Here is a 27066-nt window from a genome sequence, read left to right as displayed (position 1 = left end):
AAAAGGATTTGAGTAGGGATGGGCAACCCCCACAGTTACTCACTCCACAGTGGAGACTGAGAGGTAATATGAAGGGCTCAGACCCATGAATGTTAAAAGACAATTTTTCACATTCAGAGCAAGTTATAAAGCTCATAAATTTTACGTATCCACAAGAAAAACACAAATTGTCTGTATAGGAACAGTTGTCTTAAGATGTTCAATGTCTTCTCATAAGTAACATTGTGATTAACAGGAAAACCAACTTCATTGAAAGAAACACTAGTGAATATTGCCAAAGGTACAAATTCAGTAAAATGTTGCATCGTTCAGTCTCATGATACAAGAATCAGATTGTTTAGCATCTTATGACCTGGGAGTATTCTCTGCAGGCTGGAAAAGGACAATGCCTGTTTTTCTTGACTCTAGAAATTTTGCAAGACATTCTTAAGTCAGCCACTGTAATGGAATAAGCTGTGGAAATCAGAGACTTTGTGCAGTGGTTATGTCTCCAAAATGGAATGTGGCAGCAGGAGTTATTCCTTCACTTCAGTGTCAAGAGGACACAGTGTCCGTGAGAGGGCTGGAAGTCAGAAGCCAAGAACAAGTGACAGGCCCAAGGTGTAAGGGAGATCCAGCACCTGTAGGAGTCAGCTGCACATTCAGAATCCTGACTCTCTGCAGCTGTAGGTGTTGCCAGAAGGTGCAGTGGCAGCACCGGCGAGGCTTAGGGCAACCAGAATTTAGCAGGATTTGTGCTGAGGACAATTCTTTGCTGTATCCATTCATATCTGATTCTTTTGCTGAGAGATTTTTAGCTCAGGATACCCTCATAAGATCTGCAGATGAAATCCTGCACTACTGCTCAGCACTCCTGCCATTTGCAGCCCCTGGGGCCGTGGCAGAACTGGGTTAAGACAGACACAACAATGGAATTAGTTGGAACAAAAACAGGCCCAACATGGTTTAAATAGCCACCCATCACCTTTGCAAGGAAGGATTCTGCAGATGTGGGCTTTGCTTCCTCTATTTGTGGGATTTGAATCCACTGACAGCTCTGCACTTAGTTACTGGAACTCTCTGGAGCAGCAGATATACTCCATGTGTGGGTGGATGACAAGAAGAATGCTTTGAGGAGTCTGTTCTCTGGAGGCAGATTGCAGCAATTTAAAAGAATTTTTTAAAAAAGCAAAACAAAAAGGGGCAGACTGGGATCCTCATTCATGGAGGAGCTAAAGAGATCTGGCACTAAGAGGTGACAAGCAAAGTAATTAGAAAATAATTATTTTAAGGGAGAAAGGGATGTAAAAGAGTAGAAGTGAGTCAAGATAATTTCAACAGAATGAATCATAAAAATATAATATATAGTTCCTGTTGTACTGGGTGACTGAGAGGGACAGGCATGCTCCTAATAAGACATTAGATCTTGACTAGATCTTGGCTCCTGCAGCCATTAAACAGGGGAAAAGCACAGCAACCAACACTTTTCTATTCTGAAAGCTTTTTGAAAACTTGCTTTCACAGTCACTTTATAAAACCTGTAATAGGCCATGTCAAACAAAAACCCCAGTGTCACAAATTCAATCAGTGGTAAACAACAACACAACAAAAATACAAATGCAATTGTCTGTTAAACCATGTTCAAGTTTCCATGCCAGGAAATGCAAGGCACTCTATATGTGTATCTGCTGCCGTGCCCACTGTCTGCTAAAATCCATTGATCTAGATATTCACACAGACACAAGACTGAAGAAACAAGTTCTCCATACATATATAAGCCATCTTTTCCAAAAACAAAATGACAAGCCACTGACAGGAAAGTGCATGGAATCTTATTAGTCTGACACTTTGTGTTTCCATATGACATTTCAAACATTAGAACAACACAAAAATTCTGTTTTACACTATAAATGCACAGTGAGGTTCAAGCTAGATTTAATGATTATATCTTTGTTCATGATACAAGTGCAAGAAAAAAATGATACCAGTCCTCTCAAGCAGACTTTGTGAAATTAAATTATCTTTTTAGGACTCCAAGCTTGCTCACTTCTAACACAATATTTTGTTAAAATTCTTCATCCTACTACTTACTATTATAGTAATATCATGCAGCAAAGCTAAATATTATTTAATCCACATTTCAATGACAATAGGCCTAATTTGTTTCACTGCCTTTCCAAACACCACAGTAAAGAAGTTTCCTTATTTTGTATTAGTTCTTGATGCTTCTATCCTTTATTACTGGAATAACTTCCCTTTATTCACACTTAAATGATTCCTACTTCAAATTCCCCACATTTGCTTTTTTCCTTCTATGAAACTATTCATTTTTATCTTTTCCTAACATTTTATATCTGTCTTCCAATGCTTTTTCTGACTGAAATGTGTACAAGAAATTTAGAGGTAAGCTTGTGTTCTTTGTAGGAACAAAGCTCAGTTTATCTGAGTTTATCTGTTTCCAGAAAGGGAACAATAGAAAGTAAAGTCTGATTTTGTACTAGGATGGCAACATCTACATGCATAAACCTGAAAGATAAGAAATTTATTTTTAAAGAGAATGGGCTACTACTTCTAATGAATTTTAAAGTATTTAAGTTGACACAAGAAATAAAGAATAGCCTAGCTTGAACGTAAATTCCTAGTTATCTTGATGAAATGTCTCTCCAGGGAATTAGTAATTTTTGGCAGTAAAGTAATGGGCTTGTTATTTTAGGTAGTTTTTTTAATTTGAAGAAAGATCTTGGAGTTTGTGATTAAGGCTTAAACAATCTAGATTCTATGCTGCCTCCACCATGTAGTCCAAATATCACACCAGGCAATCTGCCTGATGTCTTCAAACTTCAATTTTCTTTCTCTAAAATGAGAATGTTTATTTTCTCCCACCAAAATATTCATCTAGTCTGCTTTAGTGTCCATATAATTAAGTCACCGGAGCAACTCATAAAACCAAAAACTCATCATGCACTCGTTTACTCCTGGTCTTGATTTTAAACTGTGAGGTCTGCTACTACATCTGCGTATATAACTAACAGAACAAGACAGAGAAATCATCTGATGGATCTCAGAGCTGCAGGCAGGCAACACTCCAGAAAGCTAGGAGCCCAGGGATAAGAGATCTTAACTTTTAAACAAACATCTTCCTTCTGTAAGAGAATGAAGTACTTGAAATTGAAAAATAATTTTTCTGTAATGTCTCTAAATAAGTGACAAAACTCTCCCCACAACAATGCAATGTTTTTCTTCCTTTGTTTCATATAACAACCCTTACCTATGTTTTTCAGATTAACTTTTTATTTCTCATCCAGCAATGAGTCCAAAACATGAAAAACAAATAGAATTCCAACACAATTTCCCAGTGCCAATGGTTTAAATGTTACAGGCATAACTGTGCAGCTGACTTTCCATAAACACGCAGTGTTACTGTATGTGTGCCCCATATGCCATGCAATGGAAGCACCAGACTCTGCATAAAGAAAGTCAGGTTCAGGTTCAGCACTAGCCAACTCTATCAGATCAAAACGACAGCTCACAAAATTTTGAAACTTGGCAGAATTTTGAAGAAAAATTCACTATAACAAAAAAATTGTGTATTAAATAAAATCAAAAGTTCTTAAGTACATTCAGTTGGTCCATGAAAGCTAAAACTATTATGATAAAGTAATGCTGGATGTTATTATTCTGGCCAACAAAGTTCATTAAGGACATTATTTCTGTCATTGTACAGACAGATAAAAAAAGAAAGAAGAAAAGGGAGAATAACTATTTTTCTACATGTCTTACTAGTTGTAGATTTAAAACTAACTCCAACACCAAGCAACACAAAATTATAAAGAAGAGCCCTTTGGAAAATTACAAGGCAAAAAGGTGGCCAAGGCCCAGAGACCACCACTACTTGACTGTTTTCAAGCAGTTTCAACAGTATTTATTTTCTCCATGCCCAGTGACATGAAACATTTCAGGAAGACTTAGGAATTGCATGGAGCTTTCACTCTGAGAATATATCTGAAATACTCAAGGACAGGCAAAATGCTCAGAAAAACAAGGTAATTTGAGATGCTACAAAGTATATTCAAAAGACACTGTTGATTCACAACCACCAAATAGTGAAGGAGTTCTAAATATGTAGTTGAAGGATACATGCATGTTTTCCTCATCTATGTTCCTTGAACCATCTGTAAGAGCTTCTCTTCAAAGCAAACAATGCATGGCACATCTTCCTAACAAACAGACCAGATGGAGCAACTTGTTTACTATGCAGTGAGTGTTTGCTTCAGATCTATAGCAGTAGAAAGAAGATAGCCTGAATGTGTAGGTCACAGGTGAAGCAAAAAGCAACATATGGCAATCCCAAAACCACAACGCTGCCAGAGGAGAGTCTTTCAAAAACTTTGAAGAAATAATTCCTATCATTGCTAAGAAAGGAGTAGGTGGCAGGCAGTTTGCATTAGCCAAGACAACCCACTACAAATACACAAAGCCTGAATTACCATCTTGGCAACAGAGAAGAGAGGGGTGCTTTTAGCAGACAGCAATTAAAGGATTTGGCAAGCATCTGGAGGAAAGGAAAGGGTGCAAGTCAAAGATAACGCCAGTATCATCAGATAACAGAGGAAGATAAAGACACAATGAGAAATACACAGCAGAAAAATAATGAATTCAGATAGCAGTACATCATCCATTAGGACCAACAGAAGAAACAAGCAGAAGAGCAGAGATCTGTGAAAGCACACATTTGGAGCAGAGAGTCATCTCAGCAACACTGAGAATCATCAAATATTGTCGAGAAGTTGTAAAACACACCTGCAAAAGCAGATGATTAACTTTTTGGTTAAGGAGAAACAGAAAAAAAGGAAGTTAATGAATGAACTAGAAAGGATTTTGGAAGAAAGCAGGAGAGGAACACTTGGAAGTAAAGGTACAATACAGGTGAGAAACAGTGATGGGAGACTTGGACAAGGATGTTTCAGGCTTAGGGACTAATAGGTGGAAGAGAAACACTTTTCAATTTAACAGAGTACCTCTACTTTCTTAAATGAAGCCAGAGTAAATCTACTAAGTGTGAACAGCTTGCCTTGTCCTAGTTAATTATTTAACCTTTCCTTCTTCCTGAGGGTGAAATACTAAAAGCATTACAGGTGCCTCATAATTGCCACTGGTTAATAGAAGAAAGGTACATGATGAAATACACATTTAGAATTTAGTCTAATTTTATCTGTGTGCTTAATTTACCCTCTGCATTTTCTTTTGGTAAATAAAAGTATTTTGCTTCATCTGCTACAGCTCACAGCAACACTAAAGGCTAATCCAACAGTTCAGCATGGAACATCTTTCTTTCCTTCATGCTATTAAGAAGAAATCTTGGAGCTTGCTTTGTCTTCCCATGATTGACATTACAGACATGTAACTGGCAGACAAAATCAAACAGCTTAAGATGAAAATGTTCACACTGGTAGGTCATGGGGATCACAGAAACTTACCAGTTGCTATAAAGTTCACTCTGGAACAAAAGCTCAAATGAATTGCACTGTGTCGAGTCCAACAAAAGAAAGCACAAAACTAACAAAACCCCCTTTTGCCTCAGTGAGCCCCAAGACCAAGTCAGGATCCTCTCTGCCAAAGAAAGCATGCAGTGCTGCACACTCTCACGACTCGACTGCAAATCTTGCTTTGTTCAATGCCTCAACTTCTCAGGTCAAGAGATTTTGATAAAAAGCTACATGATAAATGTTCAAGTGAAGAAAAACATTTAGTCATACAAGTTCAAAGAAAAAAATGTAGTTATTTGAGTATGTATTAACTAAAATCTAGAAACTAATAAAAAAATGGTACTTTCAACAGATTGTTTTCTGCTGATCTCACTGCCTGCAAGAATAAGCCTTATGGTATTTGGATGCTCAAAGACAGTGTTACAGGGAACTTCTGAAGCAACTGCCATGGCCTCTCCTGTTATTCACCTACTAAAAATGCATATCTTACTAAAATTCCAATTAAGCTTTACTCTTTGTACTTTCCCTAAGTAACCTTTAGAAATCCTGCGAGGGACACCAAATTTCTCTTCCCTTCTCTTGCAATAAAACTGAAGCTTCTTCATGTTCACAAGCACAGGACAGTAGTTCTTGCTTCCAGCAGAGAGACAAAACAACAGAAGGCAGCAAGAGAGACTGAAGACCAAATAAAGATAACAGCACTGTCTATTTGTTCATTAAAAACTCCATGTGTTCATCTGCATTAGGTCAGCTAAAGGTGCATTTAAAAAAAAGCCTTCCATAAGGATTTTTTATTTTCCCAAGTATAAATTGCTAAGGGTCTGATACATGTGAAATATAAAGTGACTAACAAGAATTTAAATGTTAAAACATTATCTACTTCATACAGTAATTGTTTAAATGAGCTAGATCAATATTTCTAAGTGCATTCAAAGAAGGAATGTTAGAATGACTCAATGTTAATAAGTTATCACTTGAAAGAAGAGAACAGGTGTATTTAACAAAGCAGCTGGGAGAACTCTGAATTAATCTAATTCATAAACAATAATTTTTCTCACTTTAAATCTCTTCACATTTTGAAAACAACTGTCTTTCAATCCTTACCACATGTTCTCAATGCCTAAATTTAAAACAACATTTGCTTTTAAATTGGGAAACCGGTGCCTGGTAACTGAACTCCTGAAGTGAAATAAAGTGTTTAGCTCCATTGAGCTCCTGTCTTCTTTGACCACTGACCAAATTCAAAACTGATTAACAAGCAATTAGGCTATCTTAGCTATGTTAAAATTAGCCATGGCAGTAATGCATGTTGTTGTTGTTGAAATAAGGCTGCTTAGATTTCCAAGGAACATTATGTTAGAGAGCCTCTAAACCCAGTCATATAGAAATGTAAAAAAATTAGAAATCAGTTAAAAACACACAGACACAAAAGGTCTGTTTGAACAACTTTCTCTCTTAAGATTAAGACTGTAACATTTTACAAAAACAAAAAAAATCCAATGTTCTTCATGAAACACCATGAATATCTACTTCAGTCAAAGGAAGTTACTGATGTCATACAACATCAAAAGTAGAATATGGAAGAAAAAATGCAGCACAAAATGAATGCAATATTATGTTAATATACTTAACCAGCCCACTAAAGTGCTCCTTGCTCATCAGAAAAAAAACCTGAAAATTCGCTAAAGTCTCATTTTCCTTGGCTTTCCAAAAATCCAATACCAAACTGAACCCATTCAGTATTCCTAAATTTATCACTGCAAGTAAGCACTGTGTGGACTGAAGTGGTGCAGGGAAAGAAGAACTGCAAACAACAGGAAATCTTCAGAGACTGAACTGCTTTATATGCTTTTCATCTGTCATTTACCTACATTTTATATATTTTATTCTCATCACCTGCGTATCTCCTGCACTTCTTATATTGTGGATGTTGAACTTCTGAGTGAATAGAGACATTCAGGAATAGGGGCTGAGTTGGAGTTTGTCCCCAACAGATCCAAAAGCTAATGCTATCAAGTCAAACTTATCACTGAAACTGAACTTACTGAACTCCAGGGTGTATTTTACCTCAGTTTCAGCACTGCCCTAGGCAAAGTCTTTCAAGCATTAACAAAGAACTCCCACCATGCAACCACACTATTATCTTCCTTTATTCATCCACAGAATGCTCTTTATGTTATTTTGTTTGACTGTTAATTTTTTGGAAATTAGCAAAGAGGCAGGAAAACACAGCATCTCTAACAGAAAATTCATAAGTAGCAGAGTTCATAGGAAAATGATGTATAATCTCAGAAGGCTTCAAGAGATTTAGCAGAAAAAAAAGGTATGAGACAGCTTTGCTATTTCATACTGATACTCTAAACTTGTCTTTTATTATACAGAACAACAAAGAAGAACAACACAAAGGGCTGCTAAATTATCAATATGCAAACATCTAAAGCTTATTTTTTTTGTCCAGTTTAAATGAGCAATCAAATTAGTCCCTTGGTCTGAACAGACAGCCAAATATGTCCGCCTGCACTGGTTTACTCAAAAATAACACCTTAAAGCTAATTGATATGATAGGTATCAATGAGTACATATGATTGCTGCCATAGGTATGCTAGCATGCTTCTGATTAGATGGCTATCTTCTCAAGCACAATTTAATAGAATTTATATGGAAAGGGTTCTGCAAAAACTAAGGAGCTGTAAAAATTATCTTACTCTTCCAAAACTCTGAGCCCTCTTTCAGATTGATATAATCTATAGTTGCAGACTTTTCCTCCTCATCCCACAAAAAAAAAAAAAAAAAAAAAAAAAGAGGAATTCTGTAGTTACCAAAAGCCAAAACCAAGAAAACCCCCAAAATATCAAACAAACACCACTTAACTTCATGCTCTATGCTCTACTATTTGTGGTTTTTTGCAGGCAAAATATTCCCTGGAAGGGCCCAAGTTACTGGAATACCTAATTTTCCACCAGCTATTATCTGAAATTGTCAGAAAACAAAATGCTGAAACTGCCTTTGGACTCTTCCCCAGTTGGTTGAAAGATTTATCAGTGGTATCACTGGAATGGAGATTTCATCATAAATCCTGTGTGACTTCAGGGTGTGTAGATTAATATAGGCACATCATACACTGCAAAATTACAAAGCCTTTACAAGGAAGAGCCAAATTCTCTTTGAGAACTCTGGACAGATGGCAGGATTTGACTATCACTAAATCAGCTTAGTCAAATACATTATTAGTTCTCCGACCCAATATTTGCTGTGTATTCCCAATGAAACTGCAGAAAGAAAAAGGCGATGTGTCAAGCTTATAGCAAGCACACATCAGAAATCCATTTTTCTCCAAGATCAATCTCCTCCTGCTGTGCTAGAAACTTATACAAATTACAAAAAGGCAAAGCTCCTCTTGAAAAAGCAGCTGATTACAAAACACTAAAGGTCAAAACCTAAACTCTACTTTTTTGTGCATTTGCTATTTAATTTAAGTGTCTCTTAAGCTGCTTCTTTGCAGCTATGGAGTATTTCAGAAAAATCTGGAGGTCTGACTGCCAGAGAACCCCCACATCAATGAACAAGCATAATGGACTTTCAGGTATCTAAAATAACAGGTCCCTCAAAGGCTAGAGTGCAGCTTCTCTGCGAGATAATTCCATCAGCAAGGGATGAGTGCTTCACTTATCAGAACTGCCACATAATGCTCAAGCACAAATTAATGCTTGCAAGAAAAGATGCATGTTTCTGCTTTGGTTTCTAGAAGGCAATTCAGAGCTCTTGTTAATTTTCCTCTTAAAAGCACAAGGAATCAAAAGCTTTCATAGAATTACCAGATTTGTAACCAAGCATTCACAGGGAAATTTATTTTTTCAGTACACAATGAAAATTTGTTTTGATGGAAGTCACATGCATTCATATTTTACTAAAAGAAATTATTCTCAAACATTTTTGCCTTTCCTCTGTGCAGTGACATTTCTTCTCCCCTGTCACCATAAGGTTAATGCTCAGGAAGGAGAACAAAGTGACTATTACTGTGCATGACAAGGATTGTTTGCTGCAGCAATTACTCTTCAATCAGAATGTTACTTTTGTTTACACTCAACAAGGATAAAAATATGAACCCTAGATATTACCATATGCTAAATACACATTTTACACTACTTGAATTATGAGCAGGCAACACACTTTAATACAGGTGTGGCATGGCTTTTAATGCAAAATTATGACACCTCTTTTGAAATCCTAACATTCTGTGCTATTAAATACCTGTTCTCATTTTCATCTGCATGAGAGAGGTGGTTAATTTTATTTGCATCAATACACTGAACTAACAGGTATATTCTCATTTGTATGACAGTGAATGCTGTATTCTTATAAGCTGTATATTCATTCCCATTAATTATTATCTAACATACAGTCAATGCTTCAAGTTTCCAATGAAAAGGATTAAAAAAAATTGGCTCCATAGAAAGTACTGTGATTTTCAATAAATGTTAAGATTTTTAATAGTGATACCAAGAGCTCATGAATAGAATTTGCATAGACAGCGCACAGTCTCCCCAAAACACTTCTACAATTGATTCCTTCTGTGATTTGACTTTGACTGAACGGTGTCACGTAATTTATTCACCATTGTTTGGGACAGGCTATTTAATTCCCTTCTGACCCTTAAACAACGTGAGGGTTGCGTGTGTCTCTGTGTTAGCGCACGTCCTGGTTAACTGCATTAATCACACACAACAGGCCTGTGCTCACTTAGGTGGGTCTTCTCAAATAGATGGCAATTAAACCCTCCTACATATGAATCACTTCACATTCACAGAATACTTTCTATGTGAGCACTAAATATTTACAAATGAGGCTGGCATATTTTATATAATTTCACCACCTCGGCTGAGATGACTAAGGAGCGCTATCATTATGTACATAGCAGAGTTATAGGCAGGTGCAGATTAAACAAGGTCACCTTATTCCTCACTCCCATCCTCCTATTATGCCTGTGGTACCTGGACTCTGAACTTGACACACCACTCATATTGCCGGCTTGAAATAAAAGGTGTCCCAGTTCTGGATACTTTACATGTTTTGTAAAGAAGAAGTTATGATTGTTATTCGTTAAGATTTTAAGAAGTTTTCCACATATCCTAGTATGCTCATTTAGGCTACACTCTCTTCCACAGGAATAAAAAAAAATGAGATGAGCTGTCTCTGCTGAATTCCTAGTTCTGAAAAACACAAACATCATCAACTTCAAGTCTAACACTGCAACCCCAAAGGAATTTTGGAGGAGAAAAAAGTTACTGACTCCTTCACAGCCTCCTTCAAAATGACAAAGATAAAGAGAAGAGTCAATATGCTAATGGTCACAGTGCTGCTTGTTGGAGACATTCTAAAGGGAAGCCTCTGTCTCATGGGAAGCTCCAATCTGCTTCTCAACTATCAGCAAATACACTTTTAAAAGATCAAAATTAGAAAACTCTTTTCCCATGGAAGATGAAATACAGCATATTGAGCTGACTCTTACTACACATTTTCATTTGAAGCAAAAACACTTCTACTTTCCCAAAATAAAGTACTTTATGTTTTGTTTAAAACATTTTAACAGTGGTATATTATCTGTATTTTTAGTATTAGGGCCTTTGATTACCTTCCTTTCAAAAAACACAATGCAAAACTGAAAACATATTTACTATGCAAAGCATACGACACACTAGATTATAATTTGTAAATAAGGCACTAGATTTGTGAACAGAGATTTTGCAAATCCTGAAACAACTGCAGGATGTATTTGTTTAAACCAAACCACACAAAGCAATAAAACATGCCTACTTCCAATTTCTGTACTTCTATCTGTTATGAATTACTCCTTACACTGTATCCTGCAGAAAGAACATTTGTAGTTTTATTATTATTATGAATAATACTTGAAAAAACCTGGATAGTCCTAGCATTTTACCATCTGTAGTTGAATTAGCTGGCCTTTCATTTTGTCTTTATAACCAGCCATCATCATGCAGAGTTTATCTATGAATAAACCACTTGGTAACAGTACTTTGTCACCTTCACATATATTATTGATGAGAAATCTGACAAGCTGCCAATTAAGATGCTCCACTGCTTGTCCCATCTCCAGGCTCAGCCTGAGGTACGGATGGAACAGTTGCAGTGAAAACTCAGTTTTACATTTCAAAGAAAGTTCAAAGGCAGTGAGAAAAGGCTGCCCTGCAATGGACACAAAAATTGTATTAATTGCTGGAAAAGTTTATTTCAGTAGACTGTATTATTTACTCTGTATGATAATAAAAATTAGACTATGAGTCCACATCTTGTTCAACTAGATGTTCTACTTAGTTTTGCATTCAGTCCTGGATTATCTATGAATCTGACATATAAAACAATTACAACACTAATCACAGTTTAGTATATACAGAAATATATAGATTTAAATAACGGTCAAGATATAAACCAAGCAGATTTAAGTGTATTTGTGTTTCTATTGCTACCCCAGCAAGACATACAACAATATTTCTTGGACCCCAAAACATTGCCCAGTGATAAATTAAAGGTCATACCAAAAGTATCTGATATCAGGATGCTTTAAAATGAACAAGCAACCCTGAGATCACTTGTATTCCCTGCTTCCACCCAAATTCTCAGGTTGTGAAAAATCACCAAGCCATTCCATAAACACTAAGTATTTATTCCATGACTGGTTAGTCCTTTCTAAGGTAAGTATAACAGAATAATTTATCCAACAGAAATTACCCACATTAAATATTATTTAAAATACACATATGTTTTTTTAAGATATTAATATAAAATAAGATTATACTGGCTGCATCACAAATCTTTAATCTTGGTTTTGCAAAACCACACATCCTTTTTTTCCTGTATTTTTGAACATGAGACTAAATATCCCATGTTAAGACACACTTATCAGCTGCCAGTGAAAGTCATAAATACAAGAAACACTACAACTTTGCAATAAGTCCACACTGTAAGTATACCACATCTACACTATAAGTTAATGAGAAAGAGCTGAGCTAAATCACCACTAAGAGAGAACACAAAATACTTCTCTTACCTCCATTTCTGTGCAGTGTAAACGCCCTGATTTATCTGTAAGAGAAAAAAAAAGTTTTCAGATAAAGAGACAATGGAAGAACAAAACTAAAAAGTTGAGTCACTTCTCTTATTTGAGTAATTTCCAAATATTCCCTGTCTTACCTGAATCACACATTTCAATAATATTTTTATTATATATGCATCCTGGTATTAAGAACAAGAAGGCCCTACCCTTTTTATTTGGATCCTTTACAATACTGTCTTTTAAAAAGATGTGTCTTTAATGCCTCGCTTCATTATTTAAATCATATGATTGATGTTTAGCCATGGAGGGAACATGAAAACATGTTGGCTTAAATTAAGCAGTAGCAAATAGTTATTTCAAGAGAATAAGCAGCATTAATTCATAAACTAGGGAAAAGCCACTGTTTCATCTGCTACTTCTGGGATTTCAAAGAGTTCAACAGAAATATGAAGTTCAAGCAAATGAAAGTTAAAACATTACTATACTATTTTTGTAAGTCCCACTTGTCAATTTTTGCATTTCCTCTGAGTTCAGAAACATCATTTAGGAATTTGCATAATAAAGAAAAATTAAGTTTCTGAACTGTTTCATTAAATGGAAATCTCAGTTTTCTGAAACACAAAACAGTTTTATACCAAAGTGGCTTGACAGCTTAGCAAAAAGAAGACTGAAATTTCACAGCACATTAGGAAAGCATCATGTCATTAAAAGCATGAAGTTTATAATTTTGTATTAATAATCCTTATCAAAGTAGGGCCAAGAAATCCTGACAGGATGATTTCCTGCTGGAAAAAAAATATTCAAGGAATTTAATTGCTCCACAGTAATCTACCCATTTGAAAGGGGATCTCCCAAAACTTTCATTTCAAAATACACGGATATAAAATTTTACATTTTTTGTCTTAGCTTTTCAGCTTTATTGCATTCACACTGCTGGTTTAGAATTTGCAGCTTTGGACCCAATAGCACAGAGCCTACAAAATGCATGACAGAACTCTGAGATCTTGTGTACTCAAAAACTAGAACAGGATGCATTTGCTTGACTGTGCACGCGTATTCTAAGAGCACATGTTCAGGTGATGATTAGGAAGGATTTACTGCAGTAGTTTGGAAAAGCCTGTGATTTGTACCCATAATTGGACGGACTATTTTATCAGACTGGCTGACAAGCCCAAGGAAGCTCAACCAACTGGCTGGCACAATGCTGGCACAGAGGAGTGATCCCACTGACTTCATATGACAAATGTGAACAGCAAAACACTCAGCTCTGGGAAGAGTCACCTGCACAGAAAAACTTAATTTTTCATACTGAACTGGTCACCTTCCCTTTGGAACTAAAGGTTAAACACGTCCTGAATTAGCAGGGAACACCCACCTAACAGAGTGAAAGTTGTTTACTTTCCTTTTGAGCTGTTGCCAAAGCAAGCTAATGCTTAGCACTGGTGTCTGACTTCAAAACCAAGAGCAAAGAGAGTCTTTAAAAGGCTTTTGCATCGCATATCATCTTTTCTAAAGGACTGGTACCTCTGGTTCATTCACTTTCAGAACCACATAATAATTTTTTTGGTGTTTAAAATGGTAACATTCACGTGATTGTTACAAAATATAAACAGGGGAAATTTGCTGAGAATGTTTTTAACTGATAGGATTATTAGCAGATTTATTAATATTAGGGGCTACTTTTGTGAAATCAAATGTCAGGTGACTAAAACAATGTATCTTTTTGATACAAGATGATACAAGATTAATTCAGAGAAATGTAGTCAAGACTGGGGAAGAAAAAAAGCACAAAGCTTAAAAGACAGCTTTTAAAGCTGTCTTTAAAAAGACATTACTTTAAAAAAATTACTACTTCATTAAGTACTAATTTTAAACCAATAGCAATGCAGTGCATACACTAGGCCACCAATGTTTGCAATCATTGATAGTTTAAAATATTCGGACTTGCATCTCCTACTGTCTAAAGGAACAGGAGCCAAGCTGTCCACTAGATCCTCTGAGTAGCACCAAGCACTCATTGCTGCACCTCCCAGCAGAGCTGAGATCCTATGAACATCCTTTTAGCAGAAGTCCCAAACAAGTCCTGAAGCACAGGAAACAAATAAATCAGCCTGGACCAAAACAGGAAAGATAAAATTTGAATTTCTGAAAGTAACAGCAAGAATCTTATCTTGCAGCTCCTTTGATAAACTTCCATGAAAGCTGTTCCTCAAGGAAAAGCACTCAAACTCTGGAGTGCTTTTTTTGTTATTAAACTCAACTATCTATTCCTATTTACACCAGTATTTTAAACCCCAGTAGAATTGTCATGAGTGCATGTGCTGGGGCAGGAAGGGGGAATAACAAGTCTTTCATGCATGCATCCTAGCTGGTGCAAGTGACTGACTTACAACATTTTAATATACACGGCATTATGGTAATTATAACCATTCCATGTGCCTCTGTACCCTGAGACCAGCTATACACTTAGCACATTTCCCAAAGCTGTTCACAGTCACTTGTGGACTCACTCCATTGGGAATTTACCACATTTCTGAAGAGATCATTAACAATACTGTTGATGCACTCACATGCATCTATCAAGACTGAAATTAATTCGCTTTTATTTGGCCCCTGCAAGCCAGTTTATACTGGCTTTATCTATAGTGGCTGGGAGTAGAAATTTCGTCTCTCTTCAGCTGACATGACTGAAAAAGCAGTAACTTGTAAATGTAGCCTAAGGGTCACACTCCCTTCATTAGCACTGGAGAAAAAGAAATTCCCCAGAAGTCATAGAACAGTCTCTGCAAGCAGGATGAAGTGCTTCTCTGGTAAACAGGTGAAGCCTTAATAAATTATTTCAGCTGCTGATTCTTAACATAAATGCAGACTTTTCCAGACTTCAGAACCATTCAACTAGATATTCATCTGTGCAGCATTTTTACCACTCTTACTGCCAAAAAAATTCAACAGTAATTTTCCATGACAGTTTTCAAATAAAAGCTAATGCATTCATTACTAGTAAACAGCATAACTTTAACTGTCAACTGCAGTTTATAAACAAACTTGGTTTGGAAAATTAGATCATTTTTCACTCTCAGTTTGTTGAAATGCAAAAACTGAAGAGTTTTTGAAAGAAGGAAAGTGACTTACATTGGAGGTTTCCTGTATTTCTAAAAACAGTCTTCAGAGAGACACATTCAACAGAAAAAAAGAAAATTAAAAAGAAACCTCAAACCTTCACATTCATTTTTTGCTCTTCAAAATTTCTATTTGAAAACCCTGAGCAAGAGGAGTCATGACAAACTTTCCTCAAGCACCAGGGAAGACTGTCTCATCCCTTCAGGCAGGAGCTCCCAGTACTCCTACCAATGGTAAGAAGCACACATTTAAGAGTGAGTTTTAAAAGCAACACAGATAAGTCAGTATGCTAGAATGGACTGACCCAGGGTATTTGTAGGACAGCATGTGGGATGTGCCAACCCATCTGCACTCCTCTATCTGAAGAAAAACCAAGCTACTGAGTTGACTTTAGTGATGTGACACCACAATCACACAGCCACCATTTGGGCTATAATCAGCAGATCTAAGAGCCCTGCAGCTCAGAGCATCTCCCTAGCCTTCCTCAGTGTCTCAGACTCCTCTGCTCACATCCAAGGCAGCTTCTGCAAGACAGCTTCTTTCAGAATTGAAATGATAAGCGCTGATTTTTCTGGCAACATTGTGGCTGACGCACATATTGGCAACAAACCTGAAACTCATTTTGGGTTTAAAGATTAATACTGTAAGTAAATGTCACTGCCCACTTCTGCAGGTTTGGAGTGAAATCAAGCTGCCATTACTACAACAACACAACTGAAGTTGCTCTCAGGAATGAGAGACACTGCCTGTATGCACTGGAGGACAGTGGAAGAAGAGGATGAAGAAAGAAAATACGGGCCAACCCAGGGAAAGGGAGCAAGGAAGAACATGAAAGTCACTAACTCAAGTTCCTTGAGTGGTACAGTCTTTAGTCACACCTCCCCAAATTAACAATAAACTTTAAAACAAATAAAATTTGCATTTGCGTTCTGGCTTTTACATCTTCAAGAAGCACTGTACCTACAGTAGAGAGCTTTTCTTTGCCCTTAAGAGAATGAGGATTCCTCAAGTAAAAAAATAAAAATAAGTTCAGACTCACGTTTAAACATCCAGAAACTGGAGTTTTGGTAACTTTGGAATTACCAAAAACTGGAGATTTGGTAACTAATGTGAAACTGGTCAGATTAGTTTCCAAAAATGACAAGTTCATCCATACAAGAGTCAAGATGAGCACCAATAAAAGGAAAGGGAATGAAAGAAGAAAGCAAAGGCAATCATACCAGAAAAGGAAAAGAAATAAATATCCAAAGAATAGGATTTGTAATTAAATGAAGGGAGAGGAAAATGTTGATGTAGGAGAAATGAGCCAAGCTGACGAAAGACAGTGAAAACTTGCAAGATAAAAAGAAACAGGGAAAAAAAGTGAAAAAATATAAAGACAAATATAGGCAAAGGATATCTTAGGAGTAAGACACACCAGGATGCAGGGAAGAAGGTCAAAAAGAGCAAGAACATGAGAAAGTGGAAGGAAGCAGGCTGGATTAGGAGAGGTAGAGACCGCCTCTGAGCAGGAAGCACAGAGACCCAAGTTCTTAAGAAAAATCCTTAGGCTTTGAGTATCAACAAATCCTTCCTTTAAACTGTAATTAGAAGGTAACAAGAAATGGGATGACATTTTCGAGCTTGTGGCTTCTTGGCTATGACTCATGATTTCTGTATCAGACTACAGCTGATGACTTAGTAATTATATGCCTCATTTTTCTGCTTAGGAAAGGAAAGAGAAAACTGTAAAAATTTTAAGAAAATACAAGGAAAATTCTTAGAGATGTTTCTAGACCAATGGCAATCAGGACTTTCCTTCCCTGCGCCAATCTCTTTTCATGCCTTCTATTTTCTCTATTCAACACTTCTTGGAAGTTACTACTACTTTTGAACAGTCATAAGCACTTTTTGTCTATTGCACAAAGTAAAGGTAATGACTAAGAGGTCTTCTGTATTAATACCCTGCTAGATTTTGTAATAAAAACATTTTAAATTGCAAATTAACAAATCCAGGCTACCTTAGTGGTAACTCCTAAGATATAATTACATGGTCATTGTCTTGTCTCATTTCTATTCTGCACAAGGCTGTGATCAACATAGGATTTTTCCATGTTCCACTGCTTGCTCTCTTCAGCAAACCTGTAACTGTTCCTTCGGATCACATCGATTTTTGTTACTGCGGTAGTTCTGCATCTCCAAGTGTTACTGGACTCCATTCATAGCTGCCAATCTCTTCTGTAGATACTTAAATAAATACAGATACTGTACTCATCCTCCTCCACCCTGTACAGGTATCAATTCTTCCTAAAAAAAAAGTGTGAATTTGCAGAGTTCACAAGCCTTGATTTTTTTTTTTTAATTTCTGTTACTCTGATCACATTCTAATTTTTCCTGGAGCTACCCAATTGCCTGCTCATTCAATACATACGTGTGCTCCTGGCAGAACTGTGACTCCATTCAAGTCATCAGCAGTTTCTCCCATCTTTTTTGATGGATCCAGAGCTTCAAGCAGGTTACAGCTTTTCTAAACTGGTAACTCAGCACTACTGGATCTGTTAAGAACTGTCACCAGCTGTTAATAAACTCTCTCAAGTAAATGAAAAAGGAGTTCTCTTAATTCTTCTCTACCTCAGCTGTCTTTGCACTATACAAAACAACTCATCTCCTTTTGTTCCTCTTAAACTGCACAGCAATAAAATACAGTAATGCAATCATAGTTGCATGTGTCATGCAAGCCGTTTTAAGGTTTTATCAGGAATAAAACAATATTGTCTCCTTATTGGATCTGATGCTGTAATGTGATAAACTAATTCAGAAACAAAGAGCAAACACTCCTCAGTTTCCTTTTAACAGATATTATGAAAAAGTTTCTCTACTTCCATGAAGGTATGTTCATTGCCAACAAGCATGCAGGACGTTACATATCTTTAATCCTCTTGTTACCTGCAACATTCCTACTGCACACTTGGCAAACACACTCAGGCTTGGGTAAGATCTATCCACAGCTCTGCTGCCATGCTCTGCTGTCATTTGCACAGCCTGTAACTCTGATCCTGTCCTCTCTGAATCATCCTGTTCAAGGCTCTCTCTCTTTCTCTCTTTCTCTCTTCCCCTCAGTCACATCATACACTGCTATTGCCTTCCTTTTCAAAGCTCTGCTTGTGCTCCCCATTCCCACCCATCACCTCTCACTGGGCACTGTGGGGTAAACTATCACCTGCAGCCAGCCCTGAAGCTGGACTCCATTATCCATTACCTATTCTGCACCCCCTCCCCCCCCAAAAAGCATCTTTGTTCTTTCTTCAGCAATGCCCCACAGGGACATGATATTAACTCTCTGCAACATCATGGCAGATGTCTCATTTTTCACTCTTCTCTTCAACTGCTGTTAACAATGACAACTGAAATTCCATTTTCCTTCCTAAAGCAACATTTTTACTGCATTAGAGAAGAAAATCACTGTTAAAGTCTTATCTTTTACTTTAAGTCATTATTAATACCAGGGATCCACAATTCCTCAAAGTTCTCCTTTCTAAGTTCATATTTCAATGTTTTCCTTAGGAATAAATGCAGTTTTCAGACAACACCAAATCAGAGTTAATTTGTTCACTGCATACTTACCATCTTCAATATTTCTCCATACAAATACAGGCAACTAAGGTCACTTATCCCTGTTGGCAATTTCCTTCCATTTCTTTTGTGTAGGCATTTGAAATATGCACCTTTTTTTTTTAACTGAACACATTATTTTGCTTTGCTGAGATCTTTTCTTTGCTTATTTTGTCCTCCCCTACCAGAACTGCCTACAATAGGATGCCCAGCATCTGCTGATATTCACAGAGAGCCCACACAACCCCCAGTGCATGGGATGCATCCATATAAGCCATGACTGGAAGGCTTCCAGTTCATACTTACGTACTGGGAACCACCCTGATGACAGAAAGCCTGGCAAAAATAAAGCCTAAGCTTTCCCTCTTCCACAGATCAGTAGAGCAAGAAGAGATAAAAGCATCAACTCACTGAGGCTCCTCTCTGCTGTCTAGTAGTATTTTCATCCTACTTGACATCCAATATTAAAATATCTATATAGGCATCTATCTTAAAACTCTTGCACAAGAAAGTGAGGCTCAATACATCAAGCCTTACTATTCTTAAATGCAGATGTTTCTGAATACCCTTGAATTAGATTTGAATTCTGAACATAATTAAATCTTCATCCTAAAGCTACTATTTCTTTTAGCACTATTCATAGCAACACCTCTTTCAAAACTTCAACATCAAGAAAGGCTACTCCCACCCATCATCTTTAAAAAGGGTCAACAAAATTAGAAGAAAGATGGTAGTACGTTTATTTTACACTAAAAATCATGCATATTTTTTTCAGTAATCCACCAGGGACTGACAGATAAGAATGTCTTCATGCACTCAAGTTGAATTTGCAATTATTCTTACTGTTTCTCCATTCTTGCCTTCCAAAATCTGGGCACACAAAGACGTAAAAGGGACATGGAAGTCACTAAAACTGCCAAGACAACATAAACTATTCTTCTCCAGCATGTCTCACCCTGAGCCCTCCAAGTCCCATAAAAGCCACCATGCAGTCAACTTTTCTGTGATCTTTTTGCTTCAAAGCCAGAATACTCCATGCATTATGCCCTCCTGCTGAACACCTGGCAGATTTCCAAGAGAAAAATCTGCATAGTAATCACTGCTGCTAAGGCCAGCAGTAATTTCCCTATGTGCTTTCTCTCTTAGGGCTGGAGGACAAGGCAAAAGAAGGGCCACTGACACTACCCACAGTTCAGGGTCTTGGGAGGGAGATGAAGGCCAGGAAGAGCCACATTCCTGCCAGCCCTGAACAGCCAACAGCTGGACGTGAGCCCAACTCTGTGTTCAAAGTATCCTTCTTTGCCACTTTCCGAGATCCTCGTGGCTGTTCCCCTTCAGGAACTCATGCTATGCCCAAAGTCAGTGGTCACCTTTGCTAAGCCAGGGGTCTGGCACTTACAAAACATCCTCATTTTACCAAACCTGCTCACCCCCAAAACTGTTCTGTTTCCCACCTCTGGGAAGGAGGTGGCATAGCCTCTGTGCTGAAAAGCAAGGGCTCCTTATCCAGCTTGCAGCAATGACACAACCCCAATGAAACAGATTGCTCCACACCCTACAGTATCCCGGGCATGATGTCAACTGCCAGCTCTTGTGTGGGTTTTCTGCTCCTCTATTACTTCATTATTGTTTCAAGTTTATAAAAACATGTGTAAATGCAGTTCTGCAAGAAGAGAACTTGAAAGAGTCAAACCACATATTTACTCCAAACATTTTAGCTCATTCAGAAGTTATTTTTTATTGCATCTGGCACTTTACTGGATGCCACCATTAGCTCTTTTCATATAAACTGCAAGTTACAAAGACTGCTAAAGCATCCATTAGTCAAGATAATTTCTACACTGTATCTCCAATTCCACCACGGGTATTTCAAAGCAACCCACACTTCTGTGGTATTTACATGTCACTAAGACAACCACAGTGAGCTTTATGTTTATTTTGCATATTCACGCAAAATCTTTTCTTCCTTACTTTGGTTCTGGAAAAGTAAAAGGGTTCATATTGCTCTGTAAAACATGGCTTCATGTGCATCTCTAGAGCGAACTCTGTGACACGACTGCGTTTGCTCCCAACGTTGCCCGAGCCCCACTGACAGGCGTGACTGATCACAATCCTGGACAAAGCCCGAATGTTCACTACCCAAAGACACCATTCTTCAGGGGTTCCTTTATTTGCCCACACAGGATTCTGTTGTTTACTAAAATAGAAACTAACAGCCAATATTTGTTCCTGTGAATTATCCAAACCTATGCACCAACCTACACCTATACATTTTTTATGTATTGCTAGAACAAAACAGCTTTACAACTCAGAGCATTAACCCGCAGAACCCCTATTGCTGTAACAAACCTCCTGACACAGGCATTTAAATCTAAATTGTCTGAAATACAAAGGCAGGAATCCTTCCTGATCCTCCTCTTGTCAGGGATTCAGGTGATATCAATGGTGACATGAAAATGAACAACTGGGCAGCATTTTCATCCCTCATATTTTTACTTATTTTTAACCAAAACCTTATTTTTTTTAAAGATCATGAAATATTAATAGATCACACAGATAAAACTGGAAAGATCTGAAAATCAGTCTCTGGTTTTATTTAAGGATGGGATTCAACTCCAAGGGCATTTTTCTGCCCCACTATCAGTGAAACTCATCTCTTTCCTATCTCAAGGACATTTTTCTTCAATTTCTACATATTGTTACTTGAAATTTCAAGTATTGAGCATGAACTGGTAAACTGTTTCACAATAAACTGCTTTGGAAAAATACCACCAGTTTCTGCATAATCAGTGCTTCTTTCTAAGAGAACTTTAATTTGTAGCTTGAAAGTTAAATTATTGTGACCATACAGCTTCAGGGCCTGTTACGTTGTACTGCTCCCCAGGCCACAGAGCCAAAGCACTGGTTCTTCCTGAGCTTTCACTGGTGCAAAGAGAATACAGCAGCCTACAAACAAATACCTATTCCAGAGGCTCAAGCTGTAACTGGCTGAGGAAGCACATTAATCATCATCCAAAGAGAATGCAGTGAGCAATAAGGAAAAGAATAGGAACAGTTCAAAAGAAACCAATGACAAGCAAGCCTTCTGTCAGCTCCTCAATATTCAGTACAGTGAACTCCCAACATTCGACGTATCACATATATAACAATTTCCAGTGAAAACCTGCTCCAGGTTTCACAAATCAAGAACAAAATCCCCTGTGAAAGCTTGGAGGATGAGAGGCCTCTGTTTCCAAAGTCTGTTTAAAGTTAGGTAGATGAGGAAGGCCAGGGGCAGGGAATGGTCCCCAGGAGGAATCCTGCCTCTTTTCAAATCCAGGCACCTACCAGCCTGCAGATGATGGAAAAGCGAGTTCACCAAGGATGCTTTAGGAATGGACAGCTGGCAGAAAAACCCCTGCCTCCCCTTTTGCTATTATAGGCACTGGAGGGGGTACTCTCCCTGGGATAGCTCCTGCCTCCTGCTTCCCTGGGAGGTCTTCACAGACTGCTTATCTTTGTTTAGGTACATACACACGGTCTTAAGATTCTCAAGATATAAGCACACACATGTGGTGTTATACAAAATAATACATACACTAATAAGGGGGGAAAAAAAAGAAAAATAGACAGGGCTGGAATATTTTAAAAAAATCTCACCCATCCGAAAATTTAGATGTCATATCAACATACACAAGTTAGCACATGTTGATTAAAGCATTTTCACAGTAAAGCTTTCATGTAAAATAAACATGCTGGATATCAGTGAGGGGCCTGAACTTCATATCCAAGTATATTCAACACCCTCCTACAGCCAGTAATGATATTGTGTGTGAGGAAATAGGTTAAGTCCACCAATAGCAAGAAAAAAGCCACAAAAGAAAGAAATACATAGTAAACTAATGTATTTCCTGCAATAGAAAATGGAAAGTCTTGATGTCATCTCAAAAGACTGTAAGCAAAAGCAGCACACGACATGCAACACAAAACTCTTCAATGCGCTTGTGACATGCAGATGCCTTGGTCAGGAGAGCATGTTCCTGGAATTTCTGGGTGTCGGTCTGGCATTTAATTAACATTACAAAGACCTGTTTTTTAAAACAATTTTAAAAGCACACCAGATCACATTCAAATGGAAGTCATTATTAGACTCATTACAATTGCAGAACTAAATGATGTCCTTTCTTCCACTAAATATATTTTGATATTTGCATGTACCACTAGCTCCAAACTGGATTACTGCAAGTCTCTGCCAAAAGACTTTTCAGACAGGCACTGTATCAAAAGGCTTCATTAAATTGTAACACCAGGCATAATATTCGTGCTCTAAATGCTGAGGGCTCCATTAATCCCATTTTGTGAATTTACCACTGCCTTCTGAACCACACAACTTTAAAGTGCTGAAACCTCTGTCTTCTCAGAAAATTCTGTGACGTTGAATGTGGACTAGGCTGATACTGGGGAACACCATCATGTATTGGCCACATCCTTCTGCTGCCCATCTTTGATTTCTTTTCAAAAATTGAGCTTTACTTGCAACAAAAAAAAATACTGCTGTTCACATTTAAAATCAGAAGCTTTGAAAGGCTGAGAATAAGACATGCCGCCCTCATTTTCCTTTCCAATGCAAAATACGCTTTCCTGGGCATTTTAACGAAACAGATGGTAGGTGCTAAGCCCCTGTACACGGCTTTCTCACTCACTTAGCGTCAGCACACATCTACATGGATATATTTCTAATAGGTGCCGTTTGATGCCAAACTGCTCCGGGAGCCGCTGCGGGATGCACGGCGCGGCCGGAGGAGCCCAAAGGGCAGGGAGCCCGCAGCAGCGGCGCTCCCGGTGCGCGGATGACACGGGACTGATTACGCACCGGGAGAGACGACGCAATTATAAAACACTGGACCCGCATTCGCCTGCCCGTGCCCGCACGCAGGCGATCGCATCCCAGGAGAGGGGTTCTACCTTTGCAGGCACGACACGAGATGCCACGGAGACACACACACACAAACACATAAACACACAGGCACGCAGAGCCCCCACAGCCCCCGGCAGGACCGAGGGGCCGAGCGCTCGCCCACCGCGACCCTCGGGCGGGAAGGGCGGTCGCGTCCCGGACAAAGGCTGATGCAGACGGGCTGCCGCCCGCGCCCGGCCCCCGGCTGCTGCGGCGGGGGCTGCGCGGGGTCGGCGGCGGCGCCCCGGCCTTACCTGCGGCGGGCGGGGGCGGCCGGTCGGGCCCGTCCTGCTCCAGGGTGACGGCGCCGTCCCGCCAGACGCGGAGCTGCGCGGCCGCCGCCCCCAGCCTGGCGGTCGGGGTCTCTCCGCGGCGGGCGCGCAGCGAGGCGCAGCACTGGTAACACACGGCCCACGCCTGCTCCTCGTTGATGGGCTGGTTGTAGAGCCGGAGGATCTCCTCCAGCGACAGCGCCTCCGGCTGCCCGCCGGACCCGCCGCCGCCGTCCTCCTCCTCCTCGGCGGCCGGGCGGGAGGCGCCGGGCTGGGGCTCCATGCCCTGCGTCCGCCGCGGGGCTCCTCGCTCAGTGACCGGCCCCGCCGCCGCGGCAGCGGCTGCTGATGCTGCTGCTTGCGCTGATGCTGCTGCTGCTGCTGCTTGTGCTGCTGCTGCCGCCCGGTCCCGCCGTGCTCATCCTCTCCGCCCCGCTAGTGCCACCAGGCCGCCGGACGGAGAGCCCGGCCCGCGCGGCAGGCAGCAGGAGCCAGGAAACAGGCAGGAGTCAGGAGGAAGGCAGGCACAGGATCGGCGCCCGGTCCGCCCGCTGCCGCCGCCGCCGCCGCAGGGGGAGCGACAGCTCATAGCAACGCAATGGCGTCCTCGTCCTCGCCCGCCCCCGCCGCGCGGCGCCGCCCGCCGCCGCAGCGCCCCCTGCCGGCACGGCCCGACCCGGCACGGCCCGGCACGGCACGGCCCGGCACGGCACGGCCCGGCACGGCCCGGCCCGGCACGGCCCGGCCCGGCACGGCCCGGCACGGCCCGGCCCGGCACGGCCCGGCACGGCCCGGCCGCTATGGAGGGCGCGGGGAGGATTCACTCGGGGCTGCCACGGCAGCCGGCGCCTGCACCGCCGGCCGGGCCGCTCGGCTTCCAGCTCTGCCGGAGACGCCGACAGACGTGGGGCACTCCTCCCACAGCCCTCGGGCCGCTGTTTCTGCGCCGGGTGTTCGTAACCAGCACCGCCAGAAACAAACAACGCCCGGCGGGACGCGGGATGAGACTCCCGGCACTCCCGAGGGTTAAACACTCGGCACCAACCTGCGCCATCACAGATACAGCGAAACGTGTTAGCAGGGCCCCGCTTTCCTAGCGGGAGGGCGAGTGCCTTGGAATTACAGGGTCTGCCCTCCCAAAGCAAACACTGCCCCCGCGAAAGCTCCATCCTCGGCGGCAGCAGCAAGGCTGGAAGTGTCCAGGGTACACAGAGAGGCTGGCAGAGCTAAACCAGCTCAGTCTGGAAAGGGAACAACCAGGGAATCGTTTTCCAAGCAGCTGGGAACTGACGTCCCTGCCTCTGAACACACCTGGGCACCAGAAGGGCACAGCCCTTCATGCCAGATTCGCCCCAGGCAAACGAGCACTTTCACGCAGAAAAACATCAGGCTAAATAACACTTCAGTTTCTATTTTTGGTGTTGTACCTCTCAGATTTGAAAGGAAACTCGAAATCCCCCGTTCGCACCGGATCCACGGGGAGCCGGGAGGGACTGAGGGACAGCGGCGGGCGCGCCCTCTGGCGCACAGGAGCGGCACCGCGCCCGGGCACGGCCCCGCCGCCGGCTTCCAGCGGCCCGCTCCCTCCTCGCTTCCCATTCCGCTTCCAGCTCCTCTTCCCATTCCACTTCCAGCTCCTCTCTCCCCCTTCACTTCCCGCTGTACTCAACGCCGCTGCTTTTTTCCTCTTTCCCCTTGTGTAACATACAGCGGTGCATACAAGATAAAAGTGGTACTTGAATAATGCTGCTAAATCTGGCGATATTCACCATGCAACATGATCCAGCTTTTCAGGCTATATTTAGATAGAAGGAAATTGGGGGAGAAATTGTACTTGTGAAGCTTTTATCAGCATCCTATATGCTGGATAACAGGCAAACAAATGCATTTTTATCTTTTGGGAATAAAAAAAAAAAAATTAACACAAAACCAGACTTGTAAAGTTAGCAGCAGGGCCAGTAAGTACATAATGTACTTATTAGGTCCTAAATTTAAAAAACCTCAGTGCTGCCATAGGAAGTATTTAACACCTCTTGAAGAAAAAAGACATAAATGGTGTCACACTGCCACACTGCTGATTAAATGTACATGCAAAATGCCAACATTCACTCCTGCCGTATGTGTTGCAAGATTCTCTAAGGTAATTTTTTTGGTCCAGCAGCAGCAGAAAGAGTTGCCTTTTTCTTACAAGGACAACCAAAGGAGGTGGTCATGGCATATCACTGACACAGAATGGCTTCTACAGAAGGAACCAAAAAGTTTCAGATTTTCCAGCCACAAGAAGAGATACCCGGAGTCCACATGGGGAAAAATCTGAGAAGTTTGGTATAGAAAAGTTCAGTAAGCCCAACAGCTTGTCATTTTGCAAAGCATAAAGACCTAAAGATACTCACCAAAATCATCACCCACAGGTTTAAGACAGACAAAATCACAGATGGCTAATTAACTACAGATCTGAGCATCAGAATTAGACAAAATCATGAATGGCTCTAACTTCTACCTCAGAAATTTCTTAAGGTAACAAGAGGCAAAAGACACCAAGTTTAACTACATTATCTAACCCATCATAGCTATTCACATGTTCAGGTACTCAAGTCTTAATGTGTA

The 27066-nt window shown here is 40.2% G+C and overlaps 1 protein-coding gene across 7 annotated transcripts in view; it reads right to left on the bottom strand.

Moving 5' to 3' along the window:
* SPIRE1 (spire type actin nucleation factor 1) overlaps positions 1 to 25079 on the bottom strand; it is a 126436-nt gene extending 101357 nt beyond the window's left edge. For 2 of the 7 annotated variants that reach the window (XM_064433139.1, XM_064433151.1), the window contains exons 1-2: positions 24442 to 25079; positions 12535 to 12569 (exon numbers count right to left, since the gene is read on the bottom strand). In XM_064433139.1, coding sequence (XP_064289209.1) covers positions 12535 to 12569; positions 24442 to 24742 — 336 coding nt within the window. In that variant the 5' untranslated portion in view covers positions 24743 to 25079. The remainder of the gene's footprint in view (positions 1 to 12534; positions 12570 to 24441) is intronic. The other 5 variants (XM_064433172.1, XM_064433145.1, XM_064433155.1 and 2 more) reach the window with 3 other exon arrangements.
* Positions 25080 to 27066: the final 1987 nt, after the last annotated feature.

This window comes from Passer domesticus, chromosome 1, assembly GCF_036417665.1.
Source record: "Passer domesticus isolate bPasDom1 chromosome 1, bPasDom1.hap1, whole genome shotgun sequence".
In the NCBI taxonomy this organism is placed as follows: domain Eukaryota; kingdom Metazoa; phylum Chordata; class Aves; order Passeriformes; family Passeridae; genus Passer; species Passer domesticus.
Note: the sequence above shows the minus strand (reverse complement) of the source record. Positions and strands in the feature narration are given on the sequence as shown.